Here is a 20,649-nt window from a genome sequence, read left to right as displayed (position 1 = left end):
AGCAACATAAAAGTTATGATGTATTTAGTGGCTTTGCAAAGAATTAAAATGCATGTGCAGGCTCTAAGAAATGAGCAAGTAGGCTTGTACAAGAAATAACCAAATATGCAGTAACCAAATATTTTATGGAAAATCGTACTATATTAGAACACTTCTAATTTTCAACTCTATACATCAAATATAACTTTTGTAACATTTTGAACATTAATTTTATCATGCCAGCACAGGAAAATGAAATTTTTTTTTTTTTTTTTTAATTTGAAGGAGATTGATCCATTTTCATTTGGGATGTTGTTTCATCTACAGTTATAGAGAGAACTGGAAAGTAAATGAGGACAAGGGAGTAGCATTCCAATATACAAATTTAGTATTTTCAAATTTTATCCAATCCTGTTCTCCATTCTCTTTGTCAATTGCTGAATTAAAACTGGGAAGTATTCAAGGACTAGAAAAAGTAAAGACAAGTACAGTTATACATACCTAGAGGAATAAAATTGAGATGTAAGGTTATCTGGTTTTTGTTGTTTTTTAACCACATGCTACTGACAGTTGTTAACAAAGGAAAAAAACCCTAATGATTTAATGTTTGTATTACTTGAGTCTGGTAGTATCCCAGGTTTGCATCTTAGTCAATTCAGTGATAAAACGTTGCTCTGTCTGCAAAAGTAGCTACTAATCAGATGGTGGTTCTAACTGGAGTTTCCATATTCCCTTAAATATTGCAGCAAAATGTGTTTTCTCAATGGATTTTACTATATAATTTATTATATAATTAATATATTTATATTTTAAAAAAATTCACCAAGCTCTTAAATGTTCACCGAGTTATGTATGAGAATAATGTATAATGCAAGCAAAATTTGTACAGTGGGACCTTTAAATGAAGCTTTGTCTTTTGACACTCACTAATCACAAGAAAGTAGATTTTTCAGTTTGCGTGTCCTCTGTATTTTGTGATTCAGGCAGCTATTGAATCTCTGGAACTTCAAGAAGAAACAAAAGAAGAATCTGATGAAGAGGAGGATGATGATGAAGAGTCTGGACGATTACGTTTCAAAACTGAACGGAAAGAAGGAACGATAATTAGGCTGTCAGATGTGACAAGAGAAAGGAGAAACATTCCAGAAACTTTGGGTGAGGTTTTGTGGCAATTGACTATTTTGAAGAGCTATAATAAAAGTAAAAGACAGGCTTGCCCAAAATTTTAGAAAAGCGTTTAATGGCAAAAGATAGAACAGTCGCCTCCTAACTTAGCCTGGCCTGTATCCAAGTTGTCCAAAGTATATGTAGTCTGTTGTAGTATGTGTAGTGTCTGTCTCCTTGGAAATAATGTTTAAGCATATCATGTCTTGAAAACCAGCGCAATGATTGTTCATTGAGACTTTTGTGGTGTCTTTAGCTGCTGCCTGAAAACAGGAAAGCTTCTATCTGATCTGTGCTTCACTACATATTGTGGTGGAATACATTTTAAGGAATTCCTTTGGAGTTCCATCCTTAGAAGATTTTCAGTTGATAACACAAATCTTGTTACTTGTATTCTGCTGTGAAATACCTGCATGTTTGCTGTTTGCCCCTGGGAACATGAGCATGCTGTGAACCTGTTGTGTGCCTACTGTTGGCTTGGCCTGGAGAAATTGTAACTTGCTGGGGAGTGTGTTAGAAAAATATGGAAACCCCTGTTTTCTGGGTTCAGCTTTTCTAACATGGAACAGTCTGGATCTCTTATACCACCTTGGTTCTTTAGGCAGTGTCTAAAAGGTATATTTTCTTTGTATTTGAGTAGCATAGCACAAGTGTGTTTGTTTCTAGGAACACTGCTCCATGTAGCTAATGAATTTGCCACTGCTAGTTCAGAAGCAGCAGTAGATTTGCAACGTTCTTGCAGCCACTCTGTTCTAGTCTGTAAATAAAATCACATTGGGTTATGGTTTTGAGAGTTAACTTCAAGACCCCTCATGTGCCTTGGGTACTCAAGTATCTAATACTGATGTTGTACCTGCCCCACTGGGGATAACTATATTGCCTCTTCATGTTGGCCTTACGGTGGTGGTAATAACAATAAATAATAAAAAGTCAAATTAAAAAGGTGATAATCGGGAGACAGGCAGAAATTAAGTTTTGCTTTCAGAAAGGTGTACCATTCTCATAGTTTTGCTACTGAACCAAAATACCAATTCAAACTATGGAGAAAAAGCCCTGATCTTTTGAAGAGAATCAAGATATGCAAGAGAGGTGAACGGGTAAAGAAGGCAAATTGTCAGATACTATTGGTTAATTGTCAGATACCACTGGGGGAAGATGTATTTTTTTGATGATACTTCAAGTTTTGCCAGACTGTAGGGTTGAATTCTTTACAGAGGATTGCTTTAAGATGGGTGCCATGCAGTGTGAGCTTGGTAGCTGGGTGCTTCTAGTTTCTTTCCAGATAAGTCAGTATGTTTGGGACAACAGGGCATTTTGGAATTATGTTCCCAGAGCACATACCTAGATTGCCGGAACTCATCCTCATGAAATTTTCCTCTTACCTTAAAAGCCTTGCTTTGCAAAGGATGTTAGTTCTAAGGATTTTTCTTGTGAGTTGCATAGCCTCCTAATTCTTTAATTCAGTTGCAAGGAATTTGGGCTTTTACTATGTCTGCAAAACCAGAAGCCTTAGTTCTATAACAAAGGTGTTGTGGCTAAGAGGACTTGTTTGTGAGCAGCAAGGAGTCAGCTGCAAAGGCTGAGCCAGACTTTCAGTGGTAATATTCATGTGGAATACAGTGGTATTCATGTAGGCCATGTGCTGTGAGTGAGATGTCAGTGCATGATTTTGAATCAAGATCTTTCTCATCTGTTGTCCGTTTTTAGCAAATGGCTCTTCTTACTTGCAATTTCAGGCAAAGTGTGTATTAAGGGCCTTTGTTCAGCATTGTTTTAATAATCAGGAATTGATTCTGATCAGAGTAAGACTGAAGGGGAACCCTCTAGAGGCACAGAGTAGTCTATATGGGCAAGGGATATTTTAGCTGAGGTGCATTCCAAATGTGTTTTCATCCATAAGACCATATTTCTACATACCACATACAGACCATATCTTATTTATACAAAAGGTGCTGGTGGCTTTACAAAACAGAATATTTTCAGAATAAGAGTGCACTGGAATAGCTAAATCTCTGCACGTAATTGCAAGGTAAATGACAACTGCATACATTTTCGAATATCTGTGGATTTACTCTGTAGTTTAATGTAAAGATAAGACCAGCCAATGAGGAGAAAACCTGTAGCGGAGCTTGACTGTTAAAGGAATAGTGATTCGAATTAGACTTATTTTTAAGTGTAATTTTAAGTGATTTGGGATGTGGCTCTGAGATATAAGGAAAAGATGATGCAGATGTGGATGAATCTATGAACTAAAGAGCTTTTTTTTGAAACTAATCTTTGGCAAAAATACAATCTTGCTGTTATGAAATGGTTTCTATTCATACTAGTTTTCATGTTAGTTTCTTGATAAAGAGGCCAAATGATTGACCATGTGGTGGAAAGTTAAACAGCAAAAAATACTTCTTGTTTGCATACAAATATCTGCTTGCTTTTGAGATTATAGAGAAAATTTTTACAGATGCTAGTGGTTTAAAAATGAAACTTCATTGCAGATCTTTATCTCCTTACTTTAAAACCTGAACATAGTTGAGAAAACACTTAAAGAGGAATTAACATTTCAGTTGAAGTTACAAACGTAATTTCCATCCTGTCACATTTTGGTGACCTTTTGTGACAGCTTGTCTCTATTGGAGGAGTGCATTTTTACTTGCTGATTAAAGATGTCATTTGAAACCATTTTATTACCAGCGATAGTGAAATTAATCTTGACACTTAGAGACACTAGAAAAATAATTGCTGATTCACTGCATTAACTGTGTGTGTGAGAACTGTACAGTCAAGATGAAAATAAGTGTGTGCTGGTAAAAATTATGGAAAAATACAGAGTATTCTCATTAATGTTAGCTGAGATCTTTTCTAAACATTTCTTTATCCAAGATAATGTAAGTAGTGGCTTTGAAGAGTTTAAAGGAGAGGTGTTGTAGGACAACTATGCAATTGATTTCTGGAGATACTGAGTTTATCATCTTTGGTGAGAAATATTTGACTTCTTTCAGTGCACATAGTTGAAGTCTTCCCAGAGTTGGAATTGTCATTATGCTCTGGATTTAGTTACCCGTTAAGGAATGTGAAGAAAAATGGCTTTGTTTGGCATCACCAAACTAAAGTATTCTCTCTGTATCTAATTTAAAAAACAAAACAAAACCCTACACTTATGCAGAGCCATTTGCAAAGTGATAATAAAGGTTATTGGATGTGGTAGTACTTTTTGTTATGTCCTGCTTAGTTGGCTTATGTTCACGCTGATAACTAGTGGTTGAGATTTCGGGCAAGACTACAAAATTGAAATTCACTGTTCTCCTGTTGCACTGTGTGCAGAAGCACATAGTGTAATCAGGTTTCAAGTCTGGGTGATGGGGAGAAGAAAAGTTAAAACAAAGGAGAACATTTGCTATCTCTCTCAATTTAGATTGCATATATATGTAAATGCATATGATTTGTTTTTTTTAATAGGGGTTCTGGAATGTGATTTGTGTTGTAAATCTCTGCATTATCCAGGATAATAGGGATTCTGGGATTGTCAGAGCTGGGGATTTGAAATGCCATTGCTCTCGGGGAGCCACCCAAGGCAGATGCAGCCACAGACCTGTGCTCAGGGTTGGTGTAGGCAGGAGCCAGTGGCCGTGTGCTGCAGCAGCCTGCACACACTGTCCAGGGGGCATGGCAGCATCCAGCCTGGCTCAGTGTGTTTTAGTCACAGTGCACACAAGCTCTTAGCCAGGGAGAAGCAGTGGGCCTTTTCACGTGAATACCTGGCTGTGCTTTGGAAGAGTCTAGGGAGGGAAAGAGGATCTCTTTCTCCTCTGCTCATCACCTCTTTTCTAGTTAGCAGGCTGATTTTGCTTTCAGGGAAGACCAGGACTATTTTCCTTGCTCCCCTCCCTGCAAAACCATCTTCCACACTATCTCCTCTCCTTGATCTCTGTATGTGTGGCACAATGCGCTCAAATTTTATAAACAGCCCACCTAATAATTGAGCTGACTGTATATTTTGCTGCATGGTGACTGATAACAATATAAAGTACTAGAGGTATTCATGAGTCATGGTCACTGCATGGGTCTTCACTTTTGCAGTCTGTCTCCGAGGCTCTGAACCTGCAGTTTTGTGTGTAAGCAAAATTATTCACAGGTAGGGCACTTGCTTTCAGTGGTATGTTGTAAGAGAAGTATGCTTGATGTTAATGTAATCTTACTTTCTTATTTTTTTCTTTAAATCAAATGGTTATATTGTAATTCTGTGGTCATAGAAGTGGTATGAATGTAATGGTGCTTGCTGCAGTGAATTCATGGGGTTTTTTGTTTTGGTTGGAATATTTTTTTCCAAGGTCAGTGTTACACACAGTTTCACTTTTCTGACTGAAAAACTGAATACATGGACTGTGCCTTTAAAGACACAGCCTTTAAAGTTTGAGAACTTTTGTGTAAAGTGAGTAGGAAAACAATTTTTTAGTTTTCTTTTTAAAGAGAGTGAAAAGTACCTGCACATCGAAGAATATCAGGACTGACTTTGCCCTGGATGCTGTCATCCCTTCCCCAAGCTTAATCAGCACAGCCCTCTGAAGTAATTTTGTTTGGAACAGCCCATTCTTTCTTCTGAAGTTGTTTCTATTCGGTGTCCTTTGATATGTGCTCAGGAGGCTGAGAGACTCGGACATGATCTGGCTTTGTAGGAAGCCTAGCTCTATTCCCAGGTTCATTAAGAATTGCTTTCTTCGTATGTGACTTCTAATCTGTTTAATAGAAAATAGCTTCTTATCATCTTGAATGAATATCAGTGGTAGGTACTTGTTGCAATGACTGAACTTTGCTTTCCAAACTACCTTGCTGAGTTCAGGGTTGTAGTGTGGAAGATGGCAGAAAAATTGCCCTGCCTGTCCTATTCTTGGAAAAAAAAAAAACCAAAACTTTCCAACTAGCAGCATGCCCAGGATGCCCTGTGGGATTTGGATCCTCTCTGGTTAAAGGGAGGAGAGCTGTTGCTTTGCAATGTAATGCCACCATTTCTTCCTATAAGTATATGGGAGATAGTGGTCTGTCTTTCCTGCAGACCAACTAAAAGCCCATGTTAGCCCTTTCACACTTGCAAGCCTGTGAAGAAACTGAACTTGCTTCAGGTGTGGACAGGAAGGAGGCTTGAAATCAGAGCTCTATTTTTCCCATTAAACCAGCTTTTTTCGTCCCTGACAGCTAAAGATGGATAAGGTGGTTGTTTTAGTCTAATGCTTTTGATTGCTTTGGACAAAAGTACATTTGTCTTAATTTTCCTCAGAAATCCATAGTGTGCACATTTAATACCATACTAAGACTTGAGGGAGTGTGATTCCTTGCCCCTTTCTAAGCATGCTATGAGATTTTCCTGATAAAGCCTGATTGTCTTGGGCTCTGCCAATCTCTCGAGGCAGGTGTTAGGGCAAAGGCAGCATTTCATAAGAATATCTGGTGTGATTGTAAATTAAGGCTTTATGCCACTTAATTGCGGTGTCAGAGAGGGGAGAGAAAAGGAGGTAGAGAAACTTGTCTCATCACCAACATGCAGAAATTAAATAGGAAACTGTATGATGGCAGATCCTGGGCTTTTAGGAATCTGTCTAAGAATACAGCAAACATGACAGTCAGGAAGTTCTAAACTTTTTTTTAAAAGATCAAAAAGTCCCTGCTTTCTGGAGGTGCTGAATACCTCTGAAAATTGGGACAGGCAAATTTACAGTCTTTGCAGCTCAGTCATGCAGGTAGGTTTTTTTTTAGCCATGTAAGAACAACTGTTGCAGTGGGAATGCGCAACACTCGCCCTTTTCTGCCCTTCTGTCAATCCTCAACTTCAAAGACTGATTGAGATTACTTATGAAGATGTTTAAGATGGTGGTTTAAGTAGCTTTGGCTATTAGACTTGCAAGAAATTTTAATAGTTTTCTAATTGCTTGAGTATGTATTCTTGATGGAGGATATGTAGTGATGTGGAGACATTGTAGTAGTGTATCAGCTGCCACATACAAACTGTTTGTGTTCTGATCTTCAGTTATTATAGCCATTTTGTGTAGTATTAGCAAGTAAAACCACTTTGTCCTGATAAGTGGTCCCTGTACCCAGTCTCCTTTAAGAGCAGCCTTTAAAATGGAAAAATGGAATTCTTGCACTAATTGCCATTTATATGAATTCAAAATATGTTTTTATTTGTCAGGAATGTGTTTCTTGTAGAGTAAGTTTCATTCTGCCCTGTTAGAGGCAGAAGTCAATTTTAGAGGTAACAAGGAATCTGCCTGGCACATGGCAAAATCCTCAGCTGCATGTTTGGGTTAAAGTTTATCCCCTTTAAGCAACTGAAACCTGGTGAGTGGCACTGCTCGTACTGTCACGGTGTGTTTCCTGAAGTTTGTTGTAGACTTTCTCTATATTTCCAAGTAATTTGATTACCTGGGCCTGTTACTGCATGGTTTTCTCTTAATGTTATCAGCATTGTCCCAGGTTTCAAGCAAATTTGGCAGTCTTCGTTGAGTACTGTCTGTTCTCCGGTGTTTACCTGTGATGTGAGTTCAGTGGGTGTTATCAGTGGCCATGTATTTGATTTGAGCTGAGCACAGATTTTGAAGTGTGCTCTCTCTCAGTGGAATTATCACTTGTAAAGTACAGTTGGCTCTTCAGCCACATACAGTAGATAAAATATTAAGTACTTACATACTGCAAAAACACTTCAGCGACCAGAAAGTCCTTCTTTGGAACAGGCCAATGTGTAAAAGAGTCTGGCGGATAAAATCTGTTTATATGGAAGACTCTACATATCCTTTACTGTAAAGTTTACTGGGGATTTCATTGTGCTGCCTGACACTTCTGCAGAGAGATGTTGTTTAGGATAACACAAATGTGAGAGGAGCTACAGCCTTCTCTTGCAGCATAAGGCAAACTTCAATAGCATTTAAAAAAAACCTGAAACCTTTTTGTTCATGTTTGTTTCATTTACCTGCTGCTTTTTGACTGTGCAACAGACACAAGTGTCTGTGTGCTTTTTCCTTTTAAAGATGTCTTTAATGAAATGTTAACATGCCACCTAAAGGAGATCAAAGTGCCTGCAAATTTTGTCAGTTGCAGGGATGCTTCTATATAGTTCTAGCAATGTTTTTTTCATGATATTTTCCATCTTTTCAGCATGAAGCCAAAATATTTTTTCCTCATCTCTCTCTTTTAACAGAACTTTCTGCAGAAGCCAAAGCAGCATTACTTGAATTTGAAGAGAGGGAAAGGCAGCTTAAACAGGGACGGTATGGCTCAAGGAGAGGAGGGCGAAGAGGAGGCTCGGTTATGTGCCACGGAATGGGAGAACAAAGGAGAGACAATAATGATAGGGGAAGAATGAAGGATCACAGGCCTGCACTGCTGCCAAACCAGCCATCGACAATGGTACCTTTTAATCCTTAGTATTCTTTGAACATACTTTCAGGAAATTATGGAGAAATGTATTATAAATTGTGAATCTTTACGAAGGTGGAATATATATTCCAACGTATACTTTTTGCTCTTTCAGGGCACTGTTAGACAAGATGGGCTTTGTGTAAATAGTGATTGTGAAAGTATGTGCTTAGTCCTGTTACCAGCCTCAATTTGAGGAATCTCAGGGCCTCCAAATGAAAAGTGGATTTCGACTCATACAATACAATCAGGCTTACCTATTGGTTTGCATAAGGATGGATAAGTTAATTCCTCTGAGAAGTCCTCTACGTGCAACATGGAAACATGTTCAGTCCCACGTTATCAATAGTAATTTAGTTTAAAAACATATGATTCTGTGAAATATTTCTTGTTTTTTGTCAAACTAGTATTTTTGCTGATACTTCTAAAAAAAAAAAAAAATCTATTTGTATACCTACCATGCTACTATGGAGGCAAATAAAACCCTAGGAAGGTAATCACCACTAGAAAAATTACTGTCTTGGGGTTTCATATGGAATTTAGCTTTGTTACTCTTTCCCCCCCTGCTTTTTATCTCAAACTATAAGATGTTACTTTTTCCATCAAAAAAAACCACCCCAGCACATGTGTGATCAAGAGGTAGCCCACACTTATTTTTTGTTAACTGTCACAAAATGTACTGGACGCTGAGATTGTAGAACAAAGCCTGTGTATGTCTTTGCAGGACAAGGTCATCTGTATTAAACAAAGGGGATTTTTTCCAACAGCAGTAACTCTAGGTGCTGATCACTAGCAGGAGTTGGTGGATATCTCAGCGGTTGAGAGCCCTGCAGTAGAGTATTTCGTGCTTTTAAAACAGTGAAGGTGGAATAATTTTTTTTCTGTATTGCTGCAGTCTTTGCTAGTTATTTTGATCTTAAATGTTGTGAACATATTGTGCTCATCACAGTATCTTCTTCTTGTGCATACTTTGTAGCTGCTTTGCTTTATGTATATGGCTGCTGAAAAAAATGTGTCACATCTTTGTTACTAAAAGGTTGCCTGTTTGGGAGTCGTCTTGCACTGTCATTTGGAAGTTACTGGGCTAGGACTGGTATTTAGTATCAGTGAGTTCAGAAGCAGAAGAATGTCTCTGAAGAGAAACATGATAATATTTTTTTTTTAATTATAACTGATTTTGGCGATTTGTGTTTGAGTGTTGAGCAGCAAGAGACTTTCTTCTATGTTACAAAAGGTACCCTTGAAAGGTATCTTTAAAGTAGTTTTTTCTTTAAGCAGTATGGATAGGTGGACTGCACTGATATCTTAAGAATTTAGCTTAGTTAGTATTTTGACTTTTGTTGCTACTGTTAGGTCTGTTTTCTCAGAGAGGCTCTTCGATATACAAGACAAAAGTTAGTTTATTTGTTTTGATACTAGGACTTGGATTTCTAGTAATCATCACATACACCTTATTGCAGTTGATGACAGTTTCCAGTGAAATGTGCAGAACCCTACATATGAAACTAGACAGTTTCACTGTTAAAAATAAGTGAATGAATGTCTGCATTCCCTGCTTCCTTGCTCTCTGCTGTCCTCTCCTTCACATGAATGTCTTTGATTGTTCCTTTGCTTTCCTGTGCTGATGGTTCTTATCAGTTCCAGTTGATGATATGGGAAAAAAGTTTTTCTGTTCATATTTGGCCTTAATTGTTCTCCAAAGGTGTCTTGGTTTTGTGCTGGTTTATGTCAGGATATTTTAACTTTAAAGCCTATTGACTTTATTCTTTTGTCTGACTTTAGACTCATTCACAGAGGTTAATTCCAACACACCAGCAACCTGTTAGGAGTCTGTTCCAGCAGCACCAACAGCAGCAGCAACAACAGCAGCAACAGCAACAACAACAACAGCAGCAGCAGCAGCAGCAACAGTTACAATCTCTGCTTCCTTTACAGCATCAGCATCATTCTTCTCCTCCTCCAGGGCTACATATGCCCCCTCAGATAGAAACACCTAGAATAATGATGACTCCACCTCCAGTGACACCTCAGCAACCGAAGAACATACACATAAATCCACATTTCAAGGGGACAGTAGTGACGCCTGTACAAGGTGAGCTTTCTGAACGCCTTCCCAGTCATGTGAGCGTGACTCATCTTCTTCTTTGCCAGGGATGCAACAATTTATCACTTAATGGAAATGTGCTTGAGGCTGATATTTTTTTCCTTAAGCTTGAAACAAATGTTTTGCCTAAAGTAAGACATAATGTTGTTGGACTGTGGCCAGCTGAAATAGTAAAGCCTTTTCAACTTCTTTATTGTCTTTGTTACTCTACTGTAAAGCCTGCAAAGAGCAGTAAAAATGGAAACTGAAAAGAGAATGTGCTTTTTAAAAGTAGCAAATGTCAATTTTCAAAACTAGGTAAGTACTGCAGTTTATCATTTCCCACATAATTCCAGCTTCAGCCAAGCATTCACAGAATGACCACCCACCTATTTCGGTGAGGGTACACTGAGGCACTCCTTGTACTGTAATTGCTCTGTGAAAGGTACCAGCTGCTATTCTTACCTGACAAGATACATGCCCTCAGTTCTCCTTTCAGTGCCACATTTGTATTGTTTGATTCGCAGCCTGCAAGTACACTTTCTGTAACTTAACACAAGCACTCTTTGGGCTACACTTTTTAGGGCAGCTCTCAGCAGAGCTGTTAACATTACTTCTTATTTGGAAAGTGTTTAATCCCTAAGAGGATTAAAAAAAAAAAGACACTTACATAGCTCTGATTTGTGATTCTGTTGGGACTAGACAAAGTAAAGAAATACATATATATTAATACATATTTACCATTAGGTTTTCTGTATTTTTTTCCCCTTCAAATCAGCAGAACTCCCAAGCCAGTGCTATCTTTGCATCATTTATTTGACCAATGAAAGGCAGGAATTTGTCAGGGTAGGATATTGCCAGTTGATAGAGATCTATTAGGCTTCTCACAGATGGCTTCATAGTAGCTGTGTTGTAGAGATTATTTCACTTTTTCCTGTCTAATAAAATCAGTGCTTCCCACCAAATTATGCATCAGGACAGATTATCTGGAAGCAGTCCAGAAGGTCCTTTAGTCTTGGATTCATGCCTTCTGTGCATTTCCCTAACATTTCACAAAACAAGAACTGTTGCCTCGGAAAAGCAAAAATTGTTTTTAGACTATTCTAGATGCCTCTCCTCTCTCCCCTGTGAAACAGTCAACAAATCTTCTGCATCTAGATAAACAAGTTTCCTGCTAATGCCAGCAGTGGCTACTGAGGATTTTTGCTTTTGCCTGATGTCAGAAGTATACCAGTGTATCTTCTTTCTTTTGTCTGAGTGTTTTTCACATTATCAGGTGGCTTCAGGCTTGTCTCAGCCTCACCACTACATCTGTGGCACTGTGGGTATTCCAGGGGCCTTGCTTTATCTTGAGCATAGTCTTTCTGTCTTTACTTGCAGATCCTCATTTTAACAAAGTTGTGTACCTCCTGCATGTTAGGAGATCTTCAGTATTGGATTTGTAGTCTTTTTTTTTTTTTTTAGATTTTATACCTGCTGACTTTGTGTACACATTCATTTCTTGACTGGTAAAAGTCTAGTCGTCCTCTCAGAATGAGCAGCCCTGGAAAACGAGTGATCCATTTTTGAATGGTGTAAGACTTTTATTTCAGTGAGGAAGATCTCTGCTATGTGTACTGATAGCAGCTGGTTCATATGAAATACCTTTGGGCTGTCCATTTTACTGAAGGAATCCTCGGCAAGACTACTGAATATTTCTGCTAATAGGTGTGCAGCATACTATTAAATCCAATCTTTAATATACTAAATATAGTTTCTCAACATCTTTTTGGTTTGAGTTAGTCTTGAAATGCATCGAGTATATCAGTATTTTCTAAAATAGACTCAAACCTCCTGTAAATTGTTATGAAATTTTCATGTGAATAAAATAGCATGTATAATAGCTATTATAAAATAATAAAATAGCTCTAGTAGCCCGCTGCTTCAGCCTGAAAGTGAGTTGAAGCACTCTTGAAGAATCCTGTCATTGGCTTATTCCTTTGATCTCTCAAAGACAAATCTGTTACAGCGGCCACCATGTCCCTGCCCAGCCTCGAATCTTGGTTCAAAAAAATAGTTACTTTCAAGTCAGTTTTGTTTCAAACAAATTTCTACTATTTTTAGTCCCTGAAGCTTCATAAATGATTAAGAAGGACTCAGTCTATCAAAACCCCTAAAACGGTTATGTGAGCCTCTGCGCATACCTGCTGCAGGTACTGTGCAGCTGGTGTTCAGCTGTGCCTTTTGTGGCATTTGAATCCCATGTCTTTTTAGTTGCTTGCTTGTCATATAGTTTTTTCTTTGTGTCCTATTCTGTAAATTAATTCTGTAAATTAGTTTTGAGTTGTAAGTAGTAATTTTTGGCTGAATGCATGTCCAAATTTGAATATGATCAATTTACAAATGCTGGAGGACTGTACATAGATGTACTATGAAATATTAATTCAACCTGTGATAATAGGTATTGAGTGTTTTCCCCTTAATGTTTATGCCACAAATAGCTATTTCAAGGATACTATGGTGCTGCCAAAATTGACATGAACTAATGAGCAGTTTATGGCAGCTCAGTAGATTAGTATGCCATTTACTTTTTAAAAACTGTTTGGTGTCTTGGGAAAAATTGCATTATAATTCTCCTAAATAATCAATATGGGAATTGCTTCTTCATCTTTTCAGGTATAGCATTGGAATTTATGGCCAAAAGCAATTTAATCTGCTTAAAATAGTGTCTAACAACATGCTGTGTATTATTTTTGAAACCTACTTTTTCAAACCTGTGGAAGATTTGACGTCAGGAAAATTAATGCTTATTTGAGACTTCTTTGCTGCTTCAGCAAGTGTGCAGGGATTGAAAGGGCACAGAGTTTGAACTACTGTCTTTCATGAGTATTAAATTCATTTGCTTAAAATATAAAAATATATCTATATCTCTCTCTGTATGCTACTGCCAGAGGCAGGATACTGAAATAGACACGAGTGCTCCGTTCAGTTGACATTTCTCTATATTTCCCACCTTATGTGATTTTTCTCAGTGCCTCTGACCTGTAATACCTGAGCTATTTTAGTCCTAGGTCTGTCAAGAGTGCCCTGTCAATTTTTTCCAGGTGTCCATGGCTGTTTGATATCGACAGATGTTCATTAAAAGCCAAGATGAGACTATTCAACTAATTTTCGTGTGTAACCTGATACAAAGTTTGCACACAGTCCTTCGGTGCTGAAAGACTGCTGCAATTAGTTTACCCCGTCAGTCCCTGAACTAGTAAACCACAAGTACTTAACAAAAGTGGATAGAAGCCAGACATGGATGTGAACTAAAAATAACCACTAATGCATTAGTTCTTGTGCCTCAGTTACCAAGGAAAAAGGGATTTTTGAGGCGTCTTATCAAACTCTATGTTGGGAAATGCAGCTAGTTTAAAGGAGGAGTTGAGCGTGTTTCTTAACATCTTTCCTGCTCTGAAGTGTAATACAGTAGTTGTCTACAAAGTCGATGTTTACTGTCACTTTCAGAAATGCTAAAAACAAATTGAAGAAAAATAAACTTACTAAAAGTTTTTAGTAAATGAGCAATAGTGTTTGATTGAAATGCATTATTTAACTTCTCTAGGTCTTCTGTTTAACACTGGACATTTGTACTTTTAACACTTAGACAACTCAACGAGGAAAAAACTGCACTGGAAAATGGGAAATATGTCATTACACTTTGTACTGGGGATTCAAGTAAAGATTCAGTCCCCAAGGTGATCCAGCAGTAGACACTTTGTGTGTTATGCCATACTACTAAGTGAATGTTTTGGGAATTTTTTTTTTTTAACTCCTCTTTTGAAATGCAGTTATATGGAAAAGTCATCCAGGTTAATGCCCCTGAAATCCCAATTTTGGAGGTTATTTTTCAGGAAGAGGGTCTTCTAATTCTTCTTGGTGTCTCTTTATGAAATAGCAGTCTTTCATCTGAGATCAGCACAGTGATCATAGTTGCATATACCATTACCGTGGCAAGGCCAGATTAAGTAGTTTTTGCTTGCTGTTATTTGCCACTTCCTGCTTCATTTTACCCTCCTATGAACAGTGATTTATACCAGATAGAGCCCCTCATGCCCATGCTTGTTGTGGGAGGTTGGTGGTGAGGCTGGGAGATACCTAGGAAATCTTGAGGGGCATGAAGTTGAGAAGGCAAATTAATCATGTATCCTTCTATTTGAGACATGAAATTATTGTTAGTGTCTCTGTCAGCTTTGTCTAAGAGACGTCTTTGGCTGAAAAAGTATTCTAGTTTTCCTTCCTGCAACAAGGAGCAATTTAATTCTGGAAAATGCAGAATTAAATTATGTAAATTAACTAGGAGAATCCTAATTGCCCTGTTGCATGTTGCGGGGGAGGGAATGGTTGCTTTACAGTTAATTGTAGGAACTGTGACATGTGAGGGTAAATGTAGCAGATTTTAATCATGGCTTCTTATTGCAACTGCTTTTGGAAATAACAGCAACAACTGTTAGGTAAAACAAATGGTGTTAAAAGGTGCTTCTTGTTTCAGTGCCCTTGCTGCCAGTTCCAGCCCAGCCAAGACCTGCTGTAGGACCCCAGAGATTTCCTGTGAGTAGCAGCTGTTTCTTCTTCTCTGATATGGATAAGCATACATTTGCAAGGAAATATTAATATAGCAAATAAAAGCTGTTCTAGTGAAATATAATTTTAAGGATTTGTAAATATTGACAATACACTCTGCAGTTGAAAATGTTTGTTAAAAGCTTAAGGTCAATGGATTTTTGAGAGTAGAATTAATTCTGTTTAACTGTAAAATTGTTGAACCAGTCTCTCCAGTGGGAGAGGCATGAATACATCTTGTCTTAAGGAATATGGGCTTCATTTTATTACCTGACTCTTTCTGTATAAATAGAATCCTTATTTTATTTGATATAATAAAAGGCTATTTGAAATAATCCCTAAGTTTAAAAAGCAGTATATATATCTTATTGTAAAATTCAGCAAAATTTCTTTTTTATCATTACTTCAGGCATTTAAACGCCCTCGTATTTTTATATAAAAAATGGGAATGGCATTGCATGACCTTGCTTTCCCATATGTTTCTAACTTCCAAAACAAACAAGGCGCCTAGCTGCTTCACTAGGCTAATTTCACTTGGTAATTTTTTTTTTTAGTTCTGTGAATGGAGAGAGTGCATGCTTCTAGACCTTTTCTCATAATTTCACAATTTTGTTGTCCTGAATTTTTAGTTCAAGTGGTTTGCAGTGTATCAAAATAAGCAAAAGAATAAATAGTTTGTGCAATGTTGCCTTAAATATTTTCAAATAAAGACCCATATATTATGTTTCCCAAATATGTGAAACACACAAAAATTATCCTCTGTTAATGTGTGCAGTGTTGAAGGAGGAAAGTAGCTGTTTGTGAACATCTGTGTAGTATCACACAGTAAATTACCTGCATAGAGATCAGATGTATTTGAAAGAAGCAGGTTTCAGAAACCTGCTGTGACTTTTGATTGCCATGTGCATACTTGTTTGTTTTTAACACAGAATATTTTTCATGCAGGACATCTATCTGAGGAATTGATATCTGTATTTTCTACAATAACTGAGTTTTTAAATTGCCATGTTTCTTCTGCGAAGTATAAAAAAGTGAAGCAGTAAAACCCCAGTTTCATTAAGTAAATTCATGTTATATAATTTCATTGTCAACACTTTAAACGGAGATATTTTTCTATTAAAAAATACTGCGGTTTTCAGAGGAAATAGTTTTCTTTAGCAGCCTTTAGTATTATTATGTGGAGACCTTATTAACATTTTAAAAGTAATTCTAATTGGTTTTTATGAAAACAAGGATCTTGCATTTGTTTTCCTTTGACACTAAGTTGCTTTGCCAATAAACACAATTTGGGATGGAAAAGAAATTGGAGGACAAAGAATATCTGTAAAGGCATTGTAATTGACATATTTGTGTGTTTACATCAGTGTAGAAAAATTGGAAATTAATTTTTTTTAAATTAACTGTGAAATTAGATTTTAATTCTGTTCACTTTTGGTTTTGCAAGTTGAGAAGTACTGCAAACCTAGCTAATCTTGCATGCAGCTGTTTTTAAAAGGGAATAAAATAGATGGAACATTTTTGGTAGGACTCTTGCTCCTTTTGCCTGAAGGAAAATACTTGACTGCTCGCTGCTTTTTTATGTAAGAAATGCACTAGCAAAAAGTCAGTGTAGTTCTTTATTTAAAAAGAGGAGGAAGGCTAGCTTAACTAAGAGAATCCAGTATTGTGATTTGGTTGACCTGAGTGGTGGTTTTGCGGTTTGGTTTTTTTTTTTTTTTTCATACTTCAGCTAGTAACCTGCTCTGTGACCCTGAGAAAGTTACTTAATCTTTCCATGACTCACTGAGTTATCAAATGGGTATAATATGGACTTCCCTTATGAAGTACTTTATAAATTTTGCATAGGTTATCAGTCATATTAAGATTAGGAATTAAGTGTCACTGTGTACATATCTCATGTTTGTTTTATTAGATGTAGTGTGTTAGCTCTTGAGCTGAAGACAAATTTACTTTCTGACTTGAACGTTTCATCTTGCAGAACTACCTTTTTTGCTCTGTTACATGTCAAATGCTTTTGTGCCATTATAATTCACTTGTTTATGTATAACTGTTGACTTATAGCAATATAGCAATGGTTAGACAACTTTGACAAGCCATTTGAAAAAGATCAAAGAAATATTCCAGACTATAGTTCATTCATCCTTTTCCTCATTGTAGAAAGAATCTCTGGATATGTCATAACTTGAACTTGCTCTTGTTTTTAGGATTGCCTAATCAAAGGATAATAGTCAACTGATTTTTCAGATTGCTTTGTTTCTAAAAAACTGTGAGGTTAGAATTAAATATTTGTAGCCTGCTTTCCACTTTAACTTTGAACTGGATGGTTTATTTTGATTGAATGTGGCAGAGGTAGAAACATTAAAAGTAATGATGTTCTTGCAAGGGAGAGACCTAAAAATGGCTAGTGCCCTAACTGAAGGAAAAATTGCCTCTGAGTTCCTGTCTTATCTAGGAGAGAAACCTCTCAGCACAGAGAGCCTGTGTGTGCTCTGAACATGGGAAGAGCTTCAATCAGAGCTAATCAATTGCAAGTCGGAAATCCATTGGAAACCAGGTGTTATTAATTTAGGGCTAATGAAGTGACTTGTAACCATGTAATGGTTAATTCTTACAGCCTTTTGCAGAAGGATATAATTGAAGAGTTGAACAAAGTTGTAATGAGCATGTTAGCATATTGGTGTGAGTTCTAAATTATAAGAAATAATGTAGTACTAAATCAGGGTAATGTTGATCAGGATTGAATCTGCTTGGAGTTGGGACTGATTAAATTAACTTAACCTTGTATCTAAATTTTAATAATTCAGGATAGGGCTCATTGTTCAATTATTTCTTACTTAAAGCTGAACTCCTGAAATATTTAGAGAGGAAGTACTGGAAAGGACATAATGGAATGAATCTGTATTCCCTACTTAGAGTTATTTTAACATTTACAGTAATCTTGAATCAAGGAGGTTGTCTGTCTCTTACTCTGTAAGCATTCAGTGTGACTTAGTGTGATGTTTGAGAGCTATATTCAACTGATTAGGACTGAATAAATGGTGGATCTGAGGCATGTTACAGCTGAGAAACATAGTGAACTTGTTATACCTGGCAGTTCAAGACCCGAGTTCTGCAAAGTCTTCCATGCTTGTCTAAATTGCACAGTACTCTTCAGGTGGCTGTAGCTGACAGTAATCCAATCTTCAAGCATAGTCGATGCTAATATTTTTCCAGGTATTTGAATTAACCTGGAACTGTGCAAGTGCCAACTGCATGTTTTCTTTAAACTGTTTAAAGAGCAGATTAAGCTAACCTCTTTGGCAGAGTCCTTCTGAAGGTCTTGCTTTATCATCTGCCTTTGTTTTAAAGTGGTTAAGATGCCTTTTTCTGAGTTCCTGTCTCAATGTCACAGTTGGTATTTCACAAATAAGTCTGCTTTGGGGACTGAAGGAAGATGACAGAAGACTTTATTCAGAAACTAGTTGTATGGATCTTCTGAACTTTTCACATGTTTTCTGACCAAATTATTAATTCTTGCAGATGCCCCAGTGCAGGTACGGAGCCTGTGGTTTTTCTTGTTACACAAGAGGGACTGTTGTGGTTCCTGTCCTCTGGTGTTTGTTATCTGGGCTAATTTCTCTTTCAACTCCTGCTTTCTGTGAAGAAGGATGGGTTAAAACAAGGGAAGAAGAAAATAAATAGAAAGTGGAAGAGGTGTTTTTTAAACACTTTGTATCTAGGCTGCTGCTGACTATTACAGAGGCCAGATCATTACTTAATATGAACCTAGGAGCTAAGTTGATGGTCCAGATCTTTTCATCCCGTATGTGAGTCCACCAGCACATTTTGTGTCTGAAATATTTCAGTGTTTGCCTGAAGAAAAATTTATAAAGACTTTTTGCTTCAGACGTCATTTATTTATCTTAATAAACACTGAAGTTACTCATATGTGGCATGTGTGCAATTTTTTAAGGACATATAAAAGCAGAATGAGTGTTGTCACGCCCACTTTGGGATAGAATGTGGCAGAGGGAAAGTGTTTTCGCTGTCAACATTCTTCAGCCAGAAATTGTGAGGTATCCCTAACATTCAAATTTGGGGCTAGAGTGGGGCATTTGGAGTGAAGAGGAAGTTGGGAAGAACCTGCCTCACACTGCTCAAGGCAGAAGAGAGGAATTCCTCGGATCTGAGGCCATTCCCCCTCTGTCTCTGCCCTGGATCCTCCTGTGAAACTGCTGCAGAGAGAGCAGAGCCTGTTAACGCAGCTGTGCATCTTTATCCAGGAGAATTTTCAGGAAACTGGAATAAATTCTGCTTTAGCTCCTGTCCTTAACCTGACACCCTGAGTGTGGTGTGAGCTGGGCAGGTGTCCATGCCACAGACAAATTTTATTGACTTTAGTCAACTTGAGTTTCAGTGCTGCAGTTAGGAATAGTCTGAAATGGCACAAAGCACAAGATGAACTGGCACTAGTGTCTGCCTAATTTATACCAGGAAGGCTTTAATACTTTTTAATGCACAAAGCTTTTCTCCTCTGATAGGACACCTTAGTGCACTGGGTACCTTTCAGGTAACTGTTGAATTCAAGTCTGAAAAAGTTGAATTGTATAACATAAATTATGTTTTATTCAGTATAAAAATAAGACTTTAATAGAGAAACTTGTCCTCAGGCCCTTGTGAATATTCTACATCGCATGTCTTTTCAGTTCCCGGGGGATTTTGATGTGATTTGGTTTTGGAACTTACCTTGCAATTTCCTTTCAAAATCATCTTTATCCCAAAAGACTACTTGATTTCCCCCCCCACCCCCCTTAAACTGCAAAAACCTTAGTAAACTTTTTTTATATTCCCATTCAACATGCTTCCTCTTGATCTCCAGGACATCAGGTGTTGTCTTAAACGGATGCTGTGAAAGGCAGTTGATTAGTCTTGATTCAGTTTTTTCACCATTTCTGAAAGCTCTAGTTTGATGAATTCTGAGCTTTGAAGTGTTGTTTGAAATTCATACACTGCTTTTAAACACTTCTTTAGGCTTTAATCTGTAAGAGGTTTTTAAACAGGTGCCCAGTTGTTGCTCTGAACAGAGGTTGCTGTCCTTCATTGCCACTTGCTTGAAACATTTCTTTTAGACAAACAATGTATTAGTGTTATACAAATTAATTATAAAAGGTACATTAGGATACAGTTTACTGCTTTTTCCCCAAAGTGGCCCTTGGACTAACTTGGATCAGCCTACAATGCCATTTTAGCAAACTTTGGTCATTTTAATGGATATTACAAGGTACCTGGGTCTGTGGGTGTGCTTTTATGTAAACACCTCTTGCAGTATGTAGAAGCAGAAATTTGCAGTGCTTTTGAAAGTAAAACTCCTTGCAATGGTGTTTGCTGTTTGTTATGGGAAATGCAAATGGGGAGTAAAATATTTTCCATCATTTCAAATTCGATTGTGAGTTGCTATG

At 37.4% G+C, this 20,649-nt stretch overlaps 1 protein-coding gene across 7 annotated transcripts in view; it reads left to right on the top strand.

Moving 5' to 3' along the window:
* RBM33 (RNA binding motif protein 33) overlaps positions 1-20,649 on the top strand; it is a 101,762-nt gene that overhangs the window by 27,100 nt on the left and 54,013 nt on the right. For 6 of the 7 annotated variants that reach the window (XM_072854714.1, XM_072854715.1, XM_072854717.1 and 3 more), the window contains 4 exons: positions 963-1,134; positions 8,327-8,535; positions 10,327-10,636; positions 15,141-15,199. In XM_072854714.1, coding sequence (XP_072710815.1) covers positions 963-1,134; positions 8,327-8,535; positions 10,327-10,636; positions 15,141-15,199 — 750 coding nt within the window. The remainder of the gene's footprint in view (positions 1-962; positions 1,135-8,326; positions 8,536-10,326; positions 10,637-15,140; positions 15,200-20,649) is intronic. The other variant, XM_072854716.1, reaches the window with a different exon arrangement.

The sequence above is a fragment of the Ciconia boyciana genome, chromosome 2 (assembly GCF_034638445.1).
Source record: "Ciconia boyciana chromosome 2, ASM3463844v1, whole genome shotgun sequence".
Taxonomy (NCBI): Eukaryota; Metazoa; Chordata; class Aves; order Ciconiiformes; family Ciconiidae; genus Ciconia; species Ciconia boyciana.
The sequence above is the reverse complement of the archived record's forward strand: the minus strand, read 5'-3'. Positions and strand labels throughout refer to the sequence as shown.